This window comes from Motacilla alba, chromosome 9 (assembly GCF_015832195.1).
Source record: "Motacilla alba alba isolate MOTALB_02 chromosome 9, Motacilla_alba_V1.0_pri, whole genome shotgun sequence".
Lineage (NCBI taxonomy): Eukaryota > Metazoa > Chordata > Aves > Passeriformes > Motacillidae > Motacilla > Motacilla alba.
Window position 1 is genome coordinate 13105504 of NC_052024.1, and position 21467 is coordinate 13126970.

At 37.9% G+C, this 21467-nt stretch overlaps 1 protein-coding gene across 15 annotated transcripts in view; it reads right to left on the reverse strand.

Annotated features, from left to right (window-relative positions):
* Positions 1-21467, reverse strand: part of DLG1 (discs large MAGUK scaffold protein 1) — a 144922-nt gene that overhangs the window by 101265 nt on the left and 22190 nt on the right. Inside the window, exon 1 of one of the 15 annotated variants that reach the window (XM_038146143.1) lies at positions 17815-20238. The exons of the other annotated variants lie outside the window; for them this stretch is intronic. Coding sequence (XP_038002071.1) covers positions 17815-17844 — 30 coding nt within the window. The 5' untranslated portion in view covers positions 17845-20238. Of the gene's footprint in view, positions 1-17814; positions 20239-21467 lie in introns of those variants that run through there. 15 annotated transcript variants of the gene reach the window in all.

Consider the following 21467-nt stretch of genomic DNA (forward strand, 5'->3'; position numbering starts at 1 on the left):
ATAGCCATCATTTCTATTTTTTATTGCATTAAGCAGTATTGTAAAGAACTCTCTTGAGGACATAACTGTTCACTTAAGTTTACACCTGTAGCAGCCTTTTGTCATCTCCCTTTTACTTCCTTTGCTTTACCTGATAAGCACCCCCTGAGGTAGCAAGTTTAGTGTAGTGTAAAATTGCTTCCACGCTTCCAGCTCAGAAACTAGTAACTTCATGAATTATACTGAGACATTCTTCTTTATATAAATGTGCAGATTAATGAAACCAAAACTAAGGCAAGATGTCTGGAGAAAAAATGTGTAACTCAGCCCACAGTAAACCTCAAAATAAACTTAATTTGCATGAGGACCTCGTTGTTGGTAGACTCTCCAAGGATTACCAATGACAGTATTTCCATATTATTAAGCATAGTTTTCTTTCCACCATGTGCTGTGACCTACAATTTTTCACCAAATAGCCTTAGACATTATTTCCTACTGCAGATCATCTTCTGCATGTGAGTGCAGCAATATGGGCAGGACCAAAGGAAAAAATCTAACCCTGAACTTAATTGTCCCCAAAAAAAAAAGAAACAGAGTATAGAGAAACAAAAAATGCACCTTCTTTGTCTAGCTAAGTTAGATTATCTTTTTGTTGCAAGAATATCCAAGGGTAACCCTAAGTAGAAAGGCTGACAGAGGAACCTAAATCCCCTTCTATGTTCCTTCTGCTGGCTGGGGGTCCCAGTAAATGGAGTCCTGACTGAAGAAACAGGGCAGAGCACAACTGAGCACATACTCAAACACCACACGTGGAACACTTGCAAGGGGAAGGAACACAGGCATAGAGTGCTGTCTCTTGCCAAACATAACAATGTTCCTATCCCACAAAACAATCTTTTCTATGCACTTTGGATCAACAATCCATCTTACTTCCATACCTCTAATCGCATTGTAATAACATAATTTCACACTGAAATAACACAGCCAAATGCATGGCAATTTCATGACAACAAATAAAGTCAAAGAGCCAAAAGCAGTTCTCAAATGTTGTAGAAATAGCTTTTTGTGATGCAGAAAATATAAGCTCTAATGTGCCGTGGGCAGAGAAGAATCAATAAGAGGAAGATAGAGTCTACACATCCACAAAGGATTCCATCAGTAAGATACAATAAGGAAGAGAAAGCTTAAGTAACTTCAGGCAATTACATCTACATTGTTGATGAAGACCACATAAAACATCTGAATCGTTCAGCCATATATTTGCAGCTGTAGATAAATAAATTGGTTACACTACAAAATCATCTTGACTTCATACAAAGATGAAACTTTTTTAAACATTTGCTTGGCCACAAGCTTAAAAATACAACGTTTAAACTTATAAAAGATATTCTTACTATTTTGTGGACTAAATCCTGAGATATAACTGTAATGGTTTCACTTGTTCAAAACAATTATTTGCGCCCAAAAACTTGAAAAAAAAAAGAAGCTGTTAACATAAATCTTTCTGAAATATGAACATATATTATGTTCTTATATGGAGAAACATATGAAACAGAAGACTTCCAAGACTACTTTTGAGCTCTACAGAAACATATCCACACTTAATTATTGCTCTGACTCAAATTGAAGGTTGAATTAACATTTCAAAACATAAAAAATAATGCATTAACACAATGACTAAGCCATTAATTAGAACAATATGGCCTCAACTACCTATCACTTCTCATTGCCAATTCATTAGTCTGTATTTTGTATTATCACATAAAAGCTCCTACAGTCAGAGCTCGCCATTTCCATGTTTCCTCAAAAGTGTTCTGGGTGAAAATAACTGGTTTCATCCTTACAAAAACACTACCTAAAATGAATTGCCTTTATTTCAGGTTTTGTTTGAATGTTTACTTGGCAATAACCCATCTTTATGTATGGCTCCCACATGCACAATAAAAATACCCACATCATTATGATCTTCAATTAGTGAGCAAGACTAATTTTGTTGTCTTAATATAAGAAAGCTCCCTGAGCTCTAAGAATATTGGATAGAGAGAAACAAGAGCTATATAGCATCAAAAAAACCACACTATGAGACTTTCATAGAAACTTAATGCTTCAGATCAGCACTTGCCAACTATTCCTGATGGATCTCTAGTACCAATTTCATTGATCCCTGTGTTCCACCTGCATCCTCAACACAACACAGGTTAGGAAACAGCAATCTCATAAGCAGCAAGACCTGGAGCTTTTAATGAAATGAGTGGTGAAGGTCTAACTTGACAAATGTACCAACTGTTCAGATTGCCAAACCAAAGGGGAAAAGGCTTCATAATTCTTCAGACAGAGCACGTCCCTTAAGTAGCACTGCAGCCACCTGCCAAGGTGGTGGGACTCAAGCTTAAGTGCCCCTTCCCAGAAGCCTGAGCTGGTACACTTCTGGGATATGTAATACAATCCAATTGCTTTCAAAATGCACTTCTTATCATTGGAATTATTTAAATCTAAGACATTTATATTATCCTGTTTTCTGCATAATCGTAGTCTGTAAGGTCTTCAAAGAGTACACAGAATTCCAGAATTATTAAGAGCTCTGCAAAACAGCCTGGATGCTGGTTTAAGATTACTCCATACTAGCACAGACTCTAATGTAATGTCTGTAATGATTTCTTACTCAAGGAGTAGTAATTTTATAAGCAATTTCTATAAGGCAAATGAAATTTGAACACTAGTTTGAGAACAACTGATGGCTGGTGCAAACTGCATCCATCAGCACCCAGGAAGCTCTTTGGCTATGCAGTTCTTGCTCCCTGAAGTATCAAATGACCATCCAAGCCAATTTTGAGAGAGTAGCCAAAAAATGTACCACTTGTTCTTGCATGCTCCTGAACTGCCAAAAAATCATTTGCACCATTCTTTCAGGCAAGAGGTTTATAAACTCAAAACACTGTGAGCTGAAATTCCCCATCTAAAGGGCATCTTTAACAGGTCTCCATCATTTAGAAACATGTTTTTGTGAGCTTAGCAGGTAAACACATTTGCAGGAGTTAAACCAGCAGCCACTGCACATCCAGTTCAGAATGCTGATATGTATATGTCCTTTTTAAGCTTAACATGCTCATATAAAAATTTGCAGAATACACCTGTCTGTGTGTTAAGTTTCCAAAACCCTGAAGAATACCACAGGCTCATTAACTTCAGAAGGAATGTGAAATGGTACTTTGGAAAGAGGAAGCTGATTAACCGTTGCCTTTTTTGTTTTTAAACTTGCCCTGCAATGGCATTTAAGCCCAGAATAGGTCCTAGGAATAGAAACTTTTCAGTGGGTGTTTGTGATTTTTCTCCCAGTTTATTCCAAGTCTTAAATTGTTACATATAAGACAGATCTGGGACATCACTCTGATGAGGTCCTTCATAAGCCTTGATAAGTCAAGCCAAAAAACAGACAAGACTGTCTCCCTTCCCAGCTGAGTGACCATCACTATGGACATTTCTATAAGTTTGCTTTAGGAGATTTTCAGTCCAAAACAGAGGAGGAAAATATAATGCCATATTGGAGAAAGAACCCAGAGGTGTCTGCATTATCATGTCCTCTATATGCAAAAATAATCAGACTTCAAAATATGTGGTGACAGACTGAAGAGCATTCAGAAGCAAAACTTCATGAAAAACAGACTTTCCTGACAATTACCACAGAATAGAGGTCCTACATATTCCAAGTGTGATTTCAAGTACATTTAGTCATATCATTCATCTGTCAGTTCCTGCTTCTTAGTAATTCTAACACTACAGTTTAACCTCAGCCAAACTGACTGGAGGAATAGAGGTCTCTGAGGATATCAATCATGTGCAAGTTTTTCAGAAGTAGGTAGCAAGCACAGAATAAACACCAAAAAATCCCTACCACAGGCAGGGGAAACAAGTGAGAGGGTAAGGCTCTAAGCAACAACAAGCAGAATTTATATAATGAGAAAAGGATTAAGAATATCAAAGGGGAGACAGTCGAGCAAAATGCTAGAATAGAAGTCAACTAGAAAATTCCTAAAATCAGAACGTACTACATTGCTTCAAACATATTTAACATGTCCAGAAAGTCTGTGGTAGGTTGAGCCTGAATGACAGATAAGCATCTAACCAGCCACTCACTCACTCCCTCCCTCCCAGAGGGATGAGGGAGAGAATCAGAAAGGCAAAAATCAAGAGGAGAAACCTCATCGGGCAAGATAAGTAAATGAAAGGGGAAATAATTTTTAAAAAAACCAAACTAACCAACCACACATACAAACAAAAAAGGCAAGCCAAGTCACTAACCACAAGCAGATCAATGGCCAACCTCAGCAACAGCCACTTCCTCCTAAATTATTGCTGAGCAAGATATTCAAATATATGGAGCATCTTTTCAGTCAGTTTGGGTCAGAGGCTCCAGCTATATCCCCTCACAACCTCTTGCCTGCCCCCAGCCTACTTGCCAGGGCAGCAGAGTGACAAAGTGAGAGGCCCTGACATGGTGTGAGTGCTACTCAGCAATAGCTACAACACTGGCATCTTCATCAACAGTTTGTCACAATCCAAAACACAGCACCATATGGGCTGCTGAGAGGAAAATTAACTCCATCCCAGCCAAACCTGCTACCAGTCTGACCTGAAAAGTCCTTTAGTATTAAAAACTATGAGACCTTTGCATTCAAAAAACACTACTGAAATAATTCAGAGTAAAAGTGTGTGATTTATCTAAAGCTGCCTTTGATGTGTTGGTTCCATCTGTCCATACAGGAGAAAAAGAAGTATTGATATATAGCCCTAAATGGTTCCATGGGACTCTCAAAAAGATTTCTAGTGAACAACAGACACCGAATCACAAAGATAAAATTGCTGAACTATAAAAGCCCTCCTGAAAGACCCACAAGCTTTGCAGCCTTGTCTCATCCCTTCCCCACGCCTTCAATGAAGATTTCACCCAGTCAGTATGTGATGTGAACTCCAATCTCAAGTGGTAATTATCAGCCAAGCAAGGTTATATTCTCAAGGCTATACTCAGTGGGAAAGATTAAATCCAGCAGGGTGTGATTGGTTGGAACTGCTCCCCTTAGTGTAAAGACCAGGCTGGAGCAAGGATGTGATTTCACTCTAGATTGTTCCCTGTAGGGCCCAGGCTGACTAGGCTAAGCATAGCCTCCAAAACATGGTTTTCCTTATGCACCTATTGGGCTTTAACAGAAGGGTAATTTGATTAAGACTGTCGTGCAGAACTCTTGGAGGGGGAGCGTGATGGGAGGAAAGAGGGACAACACCTCTGAGGTTTATTCCAGTATGGATAACATGTAAAGATCCTTCAGTTATTGTAGAATTGCTCAGAATCTGATTCATCCCATCCTTTCTGTTTGCACAAGCCCCTTCAGGAGAAGCAGTTTTCAGTAGTGGAATACTTTCTAAATGGTCCATGCAAAGTAGCCACAAAAAGTAGATCTGCTGCTGAATAATTCACAAAGAATTAATAAAGCATCTGTGCCTCCCCTGAAAAAATAAGGGCAGGCTGGTAAAAAAACAAGTGAAAATGAGTGAGAGAAAATATATTAATAATACATGTCTTTTATCTGGTGAAGCCTCAAACTACTCCAGATTCATCTCAATTGCTGTTCATGCTTCTTAACACCACATCAAGAAGAGACTGTAATTTGACATATTTGGTGCTACATCAAAGCAGCAGAGCAGAAAAGAGATGAGGCTAACAACCTCTCATAGCCAGGAGATGCAGTGCTTGCACAATACTAGTAACAGTGGGGGTTTTTCCCTCCCTGCAGACAGTGAGAAGGTTGTTCCCAGAGACAAATGCAACTCAGTCCTTCAGTCCTGCTGTTTTAAAAACAGTGAAAACTGATCACATCTCAATTATAGAATAATCTGCTGAGATCAGGATGGAATCTCAACAGCAGTGCTGTTCTGTGGATGCTCAAATACTTGCCATACATTTCTGAATACACAGAGGACTGTCATTAGGATCTATAACAACTGTTTACAAAAAGGCTTTTTCATACAACAAAGTTGGTGCAATGCTTAAAGCAGAAATACCAATGGTTTATTTCTTACACCATTCTAATAAATCTAAACATTTCAAAACCAGAGATGACACCTTGCTCTGAATGGGAAACAATTCATAATGCTGTTTTTTTGACTCCAATGGATAAAAGCATTTGCTAGCCTACAGTTTTAATTCACTCCAACTCCATCACTTTCCCCATCTTAAAATGCAAATCCTCTTATGGGCAAGGACTACAACTGTCATCTCTATCCAGTCCAGGTGCCCAGGGTGCTGGTGATTTACACTTTGTTATTAACTGAGAACAGGTATGGAAGGCTGTTATTGCCTGCAGGTCACTGACTCTACTGCCACTTCCTGGGAAGCTAAAAAATAAAAGGGAGAGCTGAGGAGAAGCCATAAGCAGTTTAGGGTACCACTGACACTGCTAATAAGTTAGTATCACTTCTCTCCAGTTCCTAAAAAGTATTTTTCAAAGTATTTCTGCTACTTTTAGCAGATTCATTCTCCTATGTAGTGCTCACTAATATGGTCACCAGTACAGTAACAGTTTCAAAACTTGCAAATAAAGACAAAATCTCTTAATTAACAAACTGAAAAGCAGAGTTGGGGGGTGAAGGTTATTACTTAAAAAAATTGAAACCACAAATTACAACTGAATCACCATGATAGAACAGCTTAAGCAAGAAGTGTGGGGGCTGTTACTTGATCTGAACTTGAGCTCCACAAAGGAATCTCAAATCACATTTTCTTATAGCAGGTCGAATTATCTAAATGCTCATTAACATAAAATACTTATTCTTACAGTGAAAATTACTGTCAAATTAGAGCCAAACTTTGCTAAGAATTCAAGGAATGATGCATTAAATACCCTATTATTACCAAGTGCCATTTCCCTGACCACAAGCAAACTTTCAGAATATTGATCCTGGACTCAATGCTATTTATCGACCCCAGAGCTTCTGCATATTAATACAGGTTTCTAAATCACAGCATTTCAGCAGGAATCTAGGGCAACAGTCCTGGCAGGCACCAGTCCTTAAAAAACACAGCAGCTGTTGGCAAACTAATTGCACAACTGTTCAAAACAGAATATTTCTTCTTAGTATGTTTTAGCAAGATGCTACAGAAAATAACACCCTACTTCAGTTTTGAAATTACTTCAGTTAGGACCCAAATACCTGAGTGAATGTGACAGCATGTTATAGCTAATGTAGGTCACTTCTTCCTCCCCTCTGTTGCCTTAAAAACATCTAGAAAATAGAACCTCAACTAAAATTATAGAGGGGTTTTAAACCAGCAAGTGGAATAAAACTACTAGCTTGGAAAAAAAAAGAAAGAAAAGCAGAAAGTATTACTTTTCTGTATAATTTTGAGAGAATCATAAATCTTGCCTAGTGGAAACATTTCTGATCATCTCATCTGATAAAAGCCACAAAAATAAAAAAATTATAGGGAATAACATCAAGGATAAAGATACTCAGTGGCTTCTATTTGAGAAGCTTAACTGACAAAGCTCTTTATCTTATAAAAAGCAAGCAGCTGAGTTGGGAATATGACATTCAATCTTTGAAAAGATGAATGGCATAGAAAAGGCACATAAAAGGCAACTGCTAACTATTTAAGACAACACAGGCATTAGCAGACAATTAAATTACCTAGCAGATGTTTGAAAGCAAAGAAAAGAAAGTACTGCAGAACTCATTGCCAAAAATATAAAATCAAAAAGGAACAGAGCAAATCAACAAACCAGGGCCTAATAAAAATGTGCAATCACTACCTCACGAGTGGGACAGCAAATGAAGCGGGCACTTGTCCTTCATTTACAATCATCAACTAGAATCACAGGGGCTGCAAAGACCTCAAGGTTCATTAAGTCCAACCATTAGCCAGGCCCTGCCATGTTCAGCACTAAACCACATCCCCAAGTGCAACATCCACATGCCTCTTGAACACTTCGAGGGATGGGGATTTCAGCCCTTCCCCAGGCTCTCTATTCCAATGCCCAACAGTCCTTTCAGTGAAGAATTATTTCCTAATGTCTAACCTAAACCTCATCTTAAGATGAATTACCAGTCATAGTTGGAAAGGATCCACAAAGCTTACCCACAAGTCCAACTCCGTTTTCAAGGAGTACCTATACTCTGAAGAATTCAATTTGCATCACCTACTACCAGAGCATCAGAGATTCAGATCAACTCAAGGCCTCCCCTGGGCATCTTAACTACTGGTTAAAGAAAGGGTGATACAACAACTAACAGAAAGGTGAAAGGCAAAGGGAATGAAAACTACAAAAAACTTAATGCACTTGTGCACTGCAGTGCTGGGCAGCATCCAACAAAGCCATACAACGCAGAATGCAGGCAAGAAAGTTTTCACATTCCTTGTATGTTTATGTCATGCTGTAAGGGAAGTCATCACAGAGAGCTGAAGTCACTTTCATAGCACTTGGATTGCTGAGGACACACAAGTTTTAATTAAGAAAGGAAGAGATATAACCAATACTTGCCAGAGTTCTCAAAAGCCCTTTAAGACATTTCATGAAAAAAAAGCAGAGATCACCAAAATAAAAACAGTTTAGTGTTGCCCATTCTCATATTACAGAAAACCATTAAGCTAATGAAGATTGGGATAATCCAATTTTAATGAAAATTACCACATGCATATATTTGTATGAGGGATGTGGATGAATATTAACTATATAAAGGAATTTCCAAAATAATACAGGAATATAGAAAAAAATACACAATACCAACAAGATTTTACAGCTTCGGGATCAGCAAGTCAGCAAATTAACAGCAGCTCTGTAAGCTGTAGCTAACCCTTCATTTCTTTCATTCAAAAGAACGTCCTCAGCTACTTCCCCAGTCAGAGGGGCACGGAAGCTGTGCAGACTCCGGGCAGCAGCTCCCGCACTGTCCCGGGCTGATAACCTGAGCAGAGCTCCCCGAGCACAGCAGAGGGCAGCAGCTCTCCACCGCATTTCCCTGCATTGCCCTGCCAACAGCAGCAGCCTTTAGCGGTAAGAATGCAAACCAGTAACGACCAGAGTATATTCCTGCTTCACAAGTCCTCCTTTTACAGGAGCACACGTCACTCTCCGCAAAAATAAAAGAAAAATCGCTCTGATAGGCAAGCATCAGATCTGAACTAAAAACAAACCAGAGAAGAAACAAGTTAACTCTATCAGAAAGGTTCAATTTCCTTCGTTGCAGTCACAATCTGGTGCCCAAGTTGGTTCAATGTGCTGCTTATAAATTGCAGAACACTGGTGAGCCAATGCACAGAACCTAAATTTTATCTGAGTCCCTGAATGAACAGATGAAGAAACATTTTAATTAGTGGTAGAAAAAGTAAAGGTTTTCAGATTGCCAGTTAGCAGTCACTGAGTTGAAACAATCCTATTTTGAAATTAACTTTCCTATTTAGAGTTACCAGATATGTACTTTTACAATCTCTGTGACAGCAGGGATAAATTAGAATATGCTACAAATGATGCTTAAAGGATTTGGGATGACTAAAAATCTTTCTCTTTGGATCTAGCCCAATCTGATGCTTCTTGTTCAAAATGCAAAGTGAGACAGATTTTTCTGCTAGGTCTCTCACACAACCTAAACACATAATAAACAACTTAATGTGATCTTTAAAATCATCTAGCTGCATCATAATGAGCTTGTGTTATCTACATTATTGTTATAAAAGTCTTTTATTAACTAATTACTTTAGCAGCAAGGATCCTTTTGATTTCCAGCTTTAATTTATATTGGCTTAATTCTCATTGTTCCCATTTCAGCATCTTCTCATTTGAAAAGTCACTGCCATCTTTTGGGTTTGGAAATCTATTCCCTAAGCCATCAAGACAAACTCTTCTCATGGTTTTTTTTCCTGCCCTGCCCCTCCTTCCCAGACAGCACTTCCCTCACCAGTACTTCCAGCTGTGTATGTGGAATTTGCAGTGGCCCTTACATAAGACACTGTAAAACAGAACTTTTCCATCTCCTCAGAATACCCTGATGCCCTCCAAAGAGTATTTCAATCAATCAAAATAAGATCAGGAAAAGAGTTATAAAGACCACACAGCTTCTAGCCCAACTACAGACTTCTTTCCAGTCACCTGAATTATAGCTCCTGACCTAAAACCTACATCAGATCCTGTAAACAACCTATTAGGAACTTAGGAAATAAAGAAATGGATCCATTTCTCACCATACAATTGACATTTATTTCCAGAAAATTTTCTACAAATAGCTTTCAAGATGCGTTTATTCATAACAGATCACTAAGTTAACTAAGTATTCCCTTGCCATTTCCTTAGCCTGAAGAAATATGAAACCCAGCAGGTAAGAAAGATTTCATGTAATAAATAGTTTTCCTTTTGCCTTCTTGAGTAACTGTTATTATAGAATTTAATTACAAATAGCAGCAGAAAGGTGGTTTGGTTGGAGATTCTTTTTAAAATGAACTGCAACAGCATCATCTCTTCAGACTGCAAAATTATTTAAATTATTTAAATTTCTTCTTCATTTTGAGTCGGAAGTTCTTTTGAGGAGAACTGTACCTGAATTAACTAAAGCAACCAAAACAGTAGACTTTTCAGACTCAGTCACATGATATATACTTGCATTTTACCACATATGAATGGCTTGGGTTTGGTTTTTTTTTTTTTCCAAATAGAAAAAGAGCAGACTGAAGAATCAGACTGAATTCTCCTTCTGAGTGAAATGCTTACAAAAACGTACAGGAATATACTACAAGTCAAATATGTACAGGTTTGAATTACTACATATTTTCAAAGAAATAATGAGCATACAAAAGTAAAAGGTCATCTTTTAATTACAGGAGGAAAATGGACCAAGTTCATATTACAACACTCTATCTACAGAATGTTATCTAAGTCCAAGAACCTTGCAAGAATGCAAGAAGTGACTGTTCCATTCTGGATTCAGTGCTACCACATTTGGCCAGCCCAGCACTCCAGCAGCTGAAAAGCCAGAAGAGCCTTTGGAGCTTGCTTAAGAGAAAAGCTCTGGAGCTCGAGATACAAGATATGCCAGTGGCGTGCCACCTACACAATGTGCAAAGCACTCCTCAGCAGTGGTGTCCTCACCAGGTAACCAAGGCACCCCAAAGGCAGGTGGCTAAATGCAACTATCACACAATTTTTCCAAAAGGCAAGAAAGAACAGCGAGAGGAGTGAGAATTCATGTGGTTCTCCATCTCAATGGCACATTTGAGAGAACTGTGAATGAAGGCTGGTACAGGCAGCCCCACCAAGGCAAGAGCAAAAATGTCCTCAACAAATCTTATTTGTGGCACAAGTAAACTCACTGTTAGAGCACAAAGACTGAAAGAAGGAAGTAATTATTGTTCTAATGTTTTCACAGCATGGAGGGTAGGGAATCATTCTTCCAGGCAATATGGGTTTGTCAGTAAAACCCCCTAAGGCCTGTTCATTCTTTGTTGGGCATTTAGATGAATTCAAAAAATGCTGATGATTCCTGCCCACACTGACCTTTAAGACAGCAGCTCTCAGTTATATTTTAAGTATGCATTAGAATCTCATTAAAGAATGTCCTTCCCTCCTCCAAACCAAGATATGGCAGTGTATGGTCTTCAAAGAAACATATCTCACAAACACACTAACCTAACAAGGTTGAATATCCCTTAAATACTGATGTTCTCCACCTGAATATGTTTTCAAAGTTTTACTTTTTTGGTGTGGTAAATACCAGTCCTAGGAATGAGATTCAAGTAATGTTATTCCCACTTATGAAAGTATGAGTAATACCCCCTGACAAAACATCAGACTATGATTAAGCCTCAAATAAAGTGTAAAAACACCCCTCATGCTAACAAAGCCCTGGTGCAATGCACTGCATTGACAAAAGAAGTGATCAAGCACAGTGCTGGCTGGCTAGTAAAACAAATCTGACTAGCAGCATACCAGATAATCAGCCAGTGAGCTCAGCCATCCTGAAATCTCACTTAAAATAAGAGAAGAAGCCTTTTGGGGTTTTTGCCATCAAGAAATCTAAATAGCTCTGTCTACTGAAGGAATCGTGTTGGAGACCATATGCCCAACTACGAACAACCCTACATTTATTCACCCACTGTTTTCTCCCACTGTTTTCATTACAACAGGAAACTATGCCAAAGTTGTTCACTCAGAGGGTCCAGTTCCATGAGCAGCAGCCAAACTGAGCAAACAGTTTGATTCTGCTGCAGAGAGAATCACTGCTCTTCTCACCTTCTCCTTCCTAAAGTGTTGAGCTGCTGTCTCACCTTTACCTGCCTTTCCACAGGCATCTGAATCACTTCAACTGCTCAACAGTTAACAACTCTCCATCCCAGCAGCTGTCTTCCAATTGGTTTAGTGCTTGTTTGACTTTTCCATGAGCTGTTTTCACTCAGTAGCCAGCAGAAAAGCATACAGAGTTCTACCAGGCTCCAAGCAGGTGAGCAGTGAACAAAGAGGGATTAGAAGCATGCTCAGCAGCACCAGCTGGGTTTCACAGTCACTTGTGCAGCCATAGATTGAATTCTTTTCCCAAAGTAAACAAGGTCAGCAAAGCAAAAGCGATCAGGAAGGAATGCTTCACCACTCAGCTGCCATTAATACCTGGAAAATTACTCAGGCTATGATCATCAGCTCCTCTGAAATAAATCCACACAGTTCCAGAGAGGCAAATGGAGTTACAAAGATGCTTTGAAGGGGTCTTATTTGTAGGATTGATTTCAAAAAGTTATTCTCCATTTTTAATACTGTTTTCAGCATCTCCATTCTAACATGTTCCACACCACGTTCTCAGAGTCAGTGCAACTCCCTGGTGCAATAACCAAATATAACCCATTTGTCATTTATTTCTAGTATTAATTAGCAGCTTTTTCATTTAAAGCAGAAGGAGAAACAAGTACAAACACACACAATATCAAAAGAGCTTCATGTTAAATTCATCAGCTTCATATAAACATCTCGGGTGCCTGGTATCCAGTTTCTTGGAGCACACAAATTCCAATAAATACCAACATCACTGATGCCAGCATGAATAACTACACAATCCTATTAGTTTCTGGGTTGAACAACCCTGCATGCTTGCAGGCATTTAGAGAGAGCAAGCAAACACAAGTAAATGAAGATTAACTCAGAAGATGCTCTGTATAAGAAGCAAACAGCACAGATTTATACCTTTAGTCTATATTCTATTACATTTTGATGAGACTAGATAATCCACCTAAAGGAAAGCCAAAGAAGACTACAGAGCAAGTGCCTCTGGCTCAGGAAGTTCTTGAGTCTTAAACTACTGTTGGTTGGGAGAATGCCAAACAACATGTTAACAGAAAGAGAACTCCCTTAGAAATAAGTTAAATGAAGAAAGCTTATTATATCCTTGTAATCCATACACAGTAAGAATGTAAACTTCTACTAATGATTTGCCTTAAGTTAGTCAAAGTTTTCTCCTACTTCTTCATGCATTTTTTCAGATTTTACATATCAGGTCCTTTCATCATTTTTCCTCCATCACTCTGCCATCTGCATCACTCTTGGTGTCATCAGGAATCACCTTGAAACATATTCACCTTCAAAACTGAGAAACCATTTTCAGTTCCATCCATAGAATCCAAAACATAGTATTTCTTAATTTCTTTAGCTACAACCTCTAAAATTAACCACCAGCTATCTGATGTTGCACTGGGCTTCTTTATTTGCCCTGCAGAGATTAGAAGCATGACCCTCTGCCTAAGTTCATTCTGTACATTAAAACTTCAAACTTTTTAAAGGGCTGTTCACACCACAAATACAGGCAGCTGGGACATGGTTTCTCCTGGCATGACCACAAGGTCAGTGTTCTCAATATGCATTTCTCACTGATTTTGGCAAATACCCTTTAAACTCAATATGGCAAACATTCCTCACACACTTGGGTCTCCTATTCCACATGAAAGCTGGCCAATCCTTTAGATTGCAGACAACCATCCTTGATTTTGACACTTCTCAACTATCTAGTAGGCAGCTGTTTCTTTGGCATTGCATTATACGTCAAGCCTACATGCAAGAGCAGTATCATACCATCTACAGATGCTGCCAACATTAGAGTTGCACCACTTTTTCACTTCCCAAAGCTTTTATGACTGATTCTGCACCTTTTTCTTCAACACTCTAACCAGATGACATAGCAAAGGCAAATGATTTACTAGTAGTATTATTCAAGTGGCTCACCAGGTAACTATGATTCATCCAATCAAATATGTTTGGAAAGCAATTTGCTTTTTAGTCAGGACATGGAATGTTGGCAAAACGAAGTCCTTGGCCAAAATCCATTGTGACACATCATTCTCGTGTGCCAATTTGGCAGAGCTGTTGTGTACTATTAAGTACTGAAAGTATTTCTCAAGCTTTCAATGTGAAAATTGCCCATATAACTCATGTACATCTCATCAACAAATTTAAATTCAAAATTCTGTATTTTTCTCCTCCACTTAAGAAAACAAATTGCTTTGGGCCCACCAAGTAATTTCTCCATCAAATTTATACACAAAAGCTTCGCTTTTCAGTATTTCTGTTTTCACACAACTGCCTCTCACATTTTATTTCCTACTAACATTGAGGTTTTCAGGTTTTATGCACACAGTACATAATACAAAAGGCTAAAACTTGCATTGCAACCCCACTATGTTTCTTCAAACACTTGTTAGACCTGGAATATAGGATCAAGTACAGTGGTAAACCACCAAGATGGTCACTTGGCTGAAGCACAATGAAGAAAGGTTCAGGGAACTGGGCTTGTTCACCCAGAGAAACGCCCTGGGCAGGAAACAGCCTTCTCATGTCTAAGAGGAGACAATAAGAAAACAAAACGGGGCCCTTATTGTGCACAGCAGGAAAACAAAACCAAATCAAAGACCTCAGTGACCTGGTCGAAGTTGATGCTGCCCCTTCTTTAAGCAGATGGTTGGACAAGATCACTTTCAGGGCAAATTCAATTATGCACAAATCAGTTAAGCTGAAGCAAATTCCAAAAACTGACTATAACAACAATGGGACTCTGAACTACAGTGAAAGGCACAGCCAAGGAGGAAATCTGCAGGAATTACACAAACTCAGTGTCACCTCCCCCACTTGAGCCATGCCAGCTGTAACTGTGCTCCTGTGGTCAGGCTCCTTGCAGCCTCATCATGAGCTCAGACCCCCAGTTTATGAGGTCTCACAGCTTAAGTTTCACAACTTAGGAAAAAAAACCCTTCACCTTTCTCCCCTAGTAACAGGTTGATGCATTATACATTTCTCCTCTCCTGAAATACTGGACGTTTGGTTACTGTCAGAAACAAGGACTGCACCACACTGACACTGCTCTGGAGCAGTCCAAGCAGGATGCTTCTTAGGATTTTGAAACAAAAATGGTACAAAACAATTGTTTTTTCACACTTGTCAGGCTAGATATATTATTTAAAGCTATTCTAGATCATTGTCATTTTAAATTCAATTCCTTTACTGGAAGTATACTATGGAATAAAGTTAAGAATGACTGCTAAAAATTGTTTTCTCTGGAAGAATCAACGACTTTTCATATTCTGTATTTTTAAGTGCCATGAACTCATTTAAAACTGTGACTTAAATAAAAATCATTACTGTAAGCTCAGCCCACGTGCCTGCTCTTAATAGTATCCATGGTTGCAGTGATGCAAATTTGCCTACCTACATCAAGCCAATGTGCCCACATAAGGAGGAAAAAATACTGTATTAATCAGTATTCTTTGCACTAGATTTTGGCAAAGTAAACCAGTTAGAACCTTTGACGACAGGACAGAAATTAGTTTAATGACCTGTTCATCTATTGTGACTAGATCTGAATTCTGAACTAAGCAGAACAGAAATATCAAAGATCAAATTACAAAAGACTTCTGAAATTTCTAGAAAATTCATCTCACTTGCCAAATTCTTCTCTTCCCTAGTCAGAAAAGAGTAACAATAAATTGTTTCAACTATGCCTCCACTCAAGGTAGAGAAAGGGGAAGCATTTAACATTTTTACTAATCCTGTCATACATGACATTAATGCTGATTTCAAAACTGCCTTAGTTACATGCTTTGGTTTTTCTTGAGATTTGAAATATAGGTTTATGCACAAAACCAAGGAATGTACTTTTCATTAGGCTACAACTTCTGAGTAATTAGATACACACAGCTACACAGGGGAGCACACAGTTCTGTTCTAAGCCCCACTTTAAATAAACAGCTTTAGTTGAAGCTACAAGGTAGTACAGCAGCATTTAGTTAAATGAGGCCAAAACTTCACAAGGAGCAGGCAGGAAGGACGAAGTGCTGATAACTCCAGGTGGAAATGCACCATCAGTCTAACCCATGTAAGGCTGTGCTGTGCAGAGCTGATCTCTCCCTCTCCTGTGAAACATTTCTGTGAGCAGTCTTACTTTCTTAGCAGCACAGAGCTAGGCTAATCATACTAAAAAACAACTCTCTTTTTTCACAGAATGTTTTCTGTTGGCTTAACTTTCCATATAAATTATCTTTCTGCTCTTAGACAAGTACATATGTGAAGGTGAACAAATGCACAAAAAAAACCCCTAAAGGTAAGCACTTTAGTTATAAAAATGACAGCTCTGCCTTTTTTAAAATAAGTACAGTAAAATTAAGGTACATATCAATATAACTGAAATGAAGCAATCAATATCAAATCCCAATCTCACTGTACAAAAGAGAATGTTCTAAAATAAATAAAGGCAAAACGCCACAAATTAATATCACTCAAACATGATTTGAAAGGGTATTTTTAACTTCCAAAAGAACTGTGACAATTCAGACACCAGAAAGACTCCTTTGCTAGTGAGAGACAAGATAATTTCATTCATTCCTGTCAGCCTTTGCTTCCTTGTGTCAAAAAATCCGGAAAGCATATTTTCTTTTGTAAAAGCTATCATTAAATTCACCTAATATTCTTAAAGATGTTTAATTTTATTCTACTTCTGGAGAAGGAGAAGTTTGTATAAGCAAGTTTTATGGCTTCAAATTATCCAGAAGAATGCTAGAAGTTAAATCAGTCTGTCAAAAAAAAAAAAACAAAAAAAAACTAGCAACTATCTCAACACCCAGGGAAAGGGGAGCAATACAGAATAATTTTACTACTTGAAGGAAGATAAAAGCCTTGAAAAAATCAAACTCACCAAGTCCATATTTCAAATGCACAGAACTAATATATTATGTTTATGCATCAGATTTTATCTTTAGCAGTTGCAAGTGGACTACATTAAAAACAAACTTACATAAAACTTTATCCTAGCACAGAAGTAATGAGACTAAGTTATCTGGGTGTCTTCATCTCAAAGCAGCAAAATGTCAAAATAATAAAGCATCTTGAAATATATCCATCCCTAACACGACTTGCCAGATTTATCTTCTTCTCTTTGATGATTATTTTAAACATGTCCTGATAAAGTTATGTAAAACATCATTTGGAATTTCTTATTCTGGAATAAAAAGCAAACTACTATTTTAGCACATTTAAAGAGAGTGAATTTTTACAAAAGAGTGTCTTTACTGCAGAATGAGGGGAAAAAAATCATTCTACTACACTTTTCAATATGTGCATAATTAGCTCTTCAAAGGATTAACATCTATGATTGTTCTTAGCAACAACTACGGAATTTATTTTGACGATCTGTGCAGTTTAAAGTTTAAAAAAGATCAACATTAGAAAACCATCAAGGCATTTTCATTACAGGCAGTAAAAACTGGAAGAAAGATTCAATAAGAACTTCCGAGATTGTAGACATTAATCAAAAGCTCTATCGTCTTACCTTTGTTGTTACAATGCATAAGCAATCCATCGTTTCAGCATAGCAGGTATATTTCCAAACATTTAAAAGGTTTATTTTCAGTCACAGCTAAACATCATCTCAACAGAATGAGAAAAAGCACACTTATTTAATAGTCAAAACAGTTGAGTAAGTGCCAGGTTTCCCTTTGGATTCATTCAGAGGTAGAAACACCGTGGAGAAAAAGCAGCAGGCTAAAATACAAATGCTTTAAGTTTCATGAAAAATTCTTAACCTATTTTGGTTATCTATGTCTGAAAAACTTAAAGGTATCCTTGCAAATATTCTACAAAAGATGTCAAATCCTGTTCCATACCAGTTAAGTACCTCTTCGTATTCTATTTCATATACTCCTCTGTCAGGATTACCTAACACATGAGCATCACAGGGAATCATTTGATGAAATGCAATACAAAATTATTTTACAGCAAAAAATCTCAATTCAGCTTTTCTTAGCTGGCTAGAATTTCTAAAATGAAGCGTTTGTTCAAAAATAGTTTTGGTTGCAAACAAGTATTTCTCCTCTAACGTCATTTCAGCATTTGCAGACTGCAAAATAACTGATTTCCTAAGCAGTAATGAATGGAATATTCCATGTAGATCAGGGAGAGGAGAAAGTGGCAAGGAAAGAGTAATGCATATTGCAAGAGAAATGCTATTTTCAGCCTTGAATTAACCTAGAATTTCATTTCCTTTTGTAAGGCTGTAATGCTGTGACAAGGCAAAGTTTGAATGTGCAGGCATTGTCTTCCCAGCCTAATTAGCACAGCTGGGAAAAGTCTAACTCTTGGGCACAAAACAACCTCCTGTGTATCCTGAAACACTAACCTGACAATTCCATCCATCGGTAAGAACCTTATTACATTAATTTCCCACAAGAGGCATTGAAAGCAGCTTGTAAACTCAGTTCCCACTATCTTCTCCTCTTAGGTCCCCCACTAACACCTCAGCTGCAAACACAATACAGTATATTGAAAAAATTCAGTGAGTAATTTCAAGCTATTAAATCTCATCTACATCATTTTGCTTTTACCTCAAGATATACAACTGACTGCATTTTGCACCAAAACAACTCTAGAATATACTGTGTATCTAAAGCACTCCCTTTAAAATTTCTGCAACTTTGCTCCCAGCTCTTCCATACATATTGGGAGAAGTGGGGGGTGTGAGGGGCTACTAGAGGGGGGGAAGGGGGTATATAAGGAAACCAATCTTTCCAAAATCACATATTTTATTTTATGGGCAGGTGATATCTTTATAGGACAACCTCGAATGGAATTTTAAGATAAATCTTACACCATTCAACCACTAAGATGATGATTTTTACCTTGTATGTCCAAGTCAAACCGGAGATATTTTTCGTTTTTACACTGTCTATAAAATCTGTGAAGAATTTCTGCTGTGACCACCTAGGTGAAATTCTCACTGCTACAAAGCATCTGTGGGAAAAATATGCATCTTTCAGACTGCTGAAACTGGCTGAACCCAGAAAGAAGGCTAGAAGTCCTAACTTCAAACAACAAAAAAGAACATATTAGGGTGATGAAACATTCCTGTGTCAGAGAAGGGAGGGAGGGATTACCTCCATAGCTGAATGCACATGAGGTATCTCACAAAGAAATTCTTGCATTTCCCAAGTACACAGTTGGAAAGATTGTAAGGTTCGGGGAAATTAACAAAGTGCAAGTATCCAAAAAGTTAAGGGAAACTAAGGAAATACATTTTTAGGTAACTTGGCACATGTCTAGTGTCTAGGCCACAAACATCTTCAGTGACTAATACAAGACATGCAGGCAGTGCAAATGTACAGTTCTTGCACAAACAGCTCTAGGAATGCCAACAGCACATGGAAACTTGGCTCGTCCCTCATGCTCTGTGCATGAAGGGCAAAGATTAACAATCCTGCTCACCACGGAAATTTCTCTCAGCCACCTTGGTACAAGATTAAGCTTTTACAGATTAATCCTGGCTACAATTAGCATATGTCAAGAATCAAGCACTTTTATTCTCAATTTTTTGTTCTCTTGCCTTCTTTGGGACACTTTTAGAACTAAGGGTCATTATCATATCATTTTTCTCCTCTCCCATTTGCCACCACCCTTCCAAAAAGACCCAAGACCCATTAGTCCTGTCATAGCAAGCATGTAACTTCCTTCAAGCTCTGATGCAGACTATGAGATGTAGAAGAGACCTATCCAGAGAGGGGAGGAAAAGGTATTTCTTTGTTCAGGATTTGTGATCAAGCTGCTCATCATAAACAGGCACCCTAAACACTCCAAAGCAGACAAAGTCATTTCATAACAAGTGTGTTTGAAATGTAGTAGTGCATGCACTGCACAAATCAGAGTAGGATGCACAACCAAGAGCCCTTTACCAAGCACTGCACCACTATGAGGGATTAAAACTCCTTCTAGTAACTGTACATGCTTCTCTCAAGACCCATCTTCAGCTAACAATGTCCACACACAGGGGAAAAAATCCATATCAGTAGGCCAAAAGATTTTGTGGCAAACACCAATACATGTTTTCATAAATATAGTGTACAGAGAGATAAGCACTCAAAGATAAGAACACTATACATAAAAAAAGCATTTCCTAGCCCAAAAGCAGTTTCTGCAGCCATTTCACAGGAAATACTATATATAGAAGAAATAAACATTCAAAAAATATTGACCAGTACTCAAACATTCAGGAGGTTTAGCATTTTCATAAGAAAAAATAATACAGCTTTTTGAAAACAAATCATAAACCTCCTTGAATGAGCAAGTATGTGTAAATTTTGGAGACAAGAAGAAAGTTTTTTCAAAATTAGATATAGGTAAAAAATCCAGAAGTAAAACTACTGTAATTAAATAATTTCATAAAATAACTTAGAACCTTCTTTACTTTAAATTGTATTGTGAGAAGGAACAGAAAGATTAAAGAACACATCAAAACCTGAATCATGATCATGAAATGCATGAAAAGTCATCCTTTCATGCACCAAAGAGTAAGACGCTTTCACACAGTGCTGTTAGTCATTAAAATAACTATTATTCTACTGAAGTTGTGAGAAACATTGTGACTTCTTCAATGTCATTCATTCTTATTAAAAATAAATCTTTCTGTCCTGTCAGCTCCAAGTGATCTCAGTTACAGCTATTCTATACAGCTTGGCCAGAAGGCAAAAATGCATTTCCATTCACCACTATTTGTGGCATTAATATTAAAAAAAATAAAGGATGATTCTCTTTCTCATACAAAAATAAGAGATGGGTTTTTCCTTCCTTGAATTACTTATGAATTCTTTCAGGTTATGTTTGGCAGTCACTTTTTGTGCCTTCAGAGGCCTATTCTTTTTCCAGTGTGGCAGATTCTATCTCCAAAGATAACTAAATAAAGGAAAATTCATGCACAGATAAGCTATGCATAGAAATAAATCATGCAAATGAAAACAATGCTTTGGAAAATACTGATTTTGCAGATAAATAATTTCTTCATCTATCTACAATCTAAAAGTGCATGTGGTTATTTAAATGCTAATTTGCTCTTGGATTCTATGAGAAAAGCCACACAAAACAGAGCTGTCACAGGTGTAACCAGAGAAGCAGGCTCAGCTCAGCCTCACAAGGGAATGTCAAATGCCCAGCTTCAGC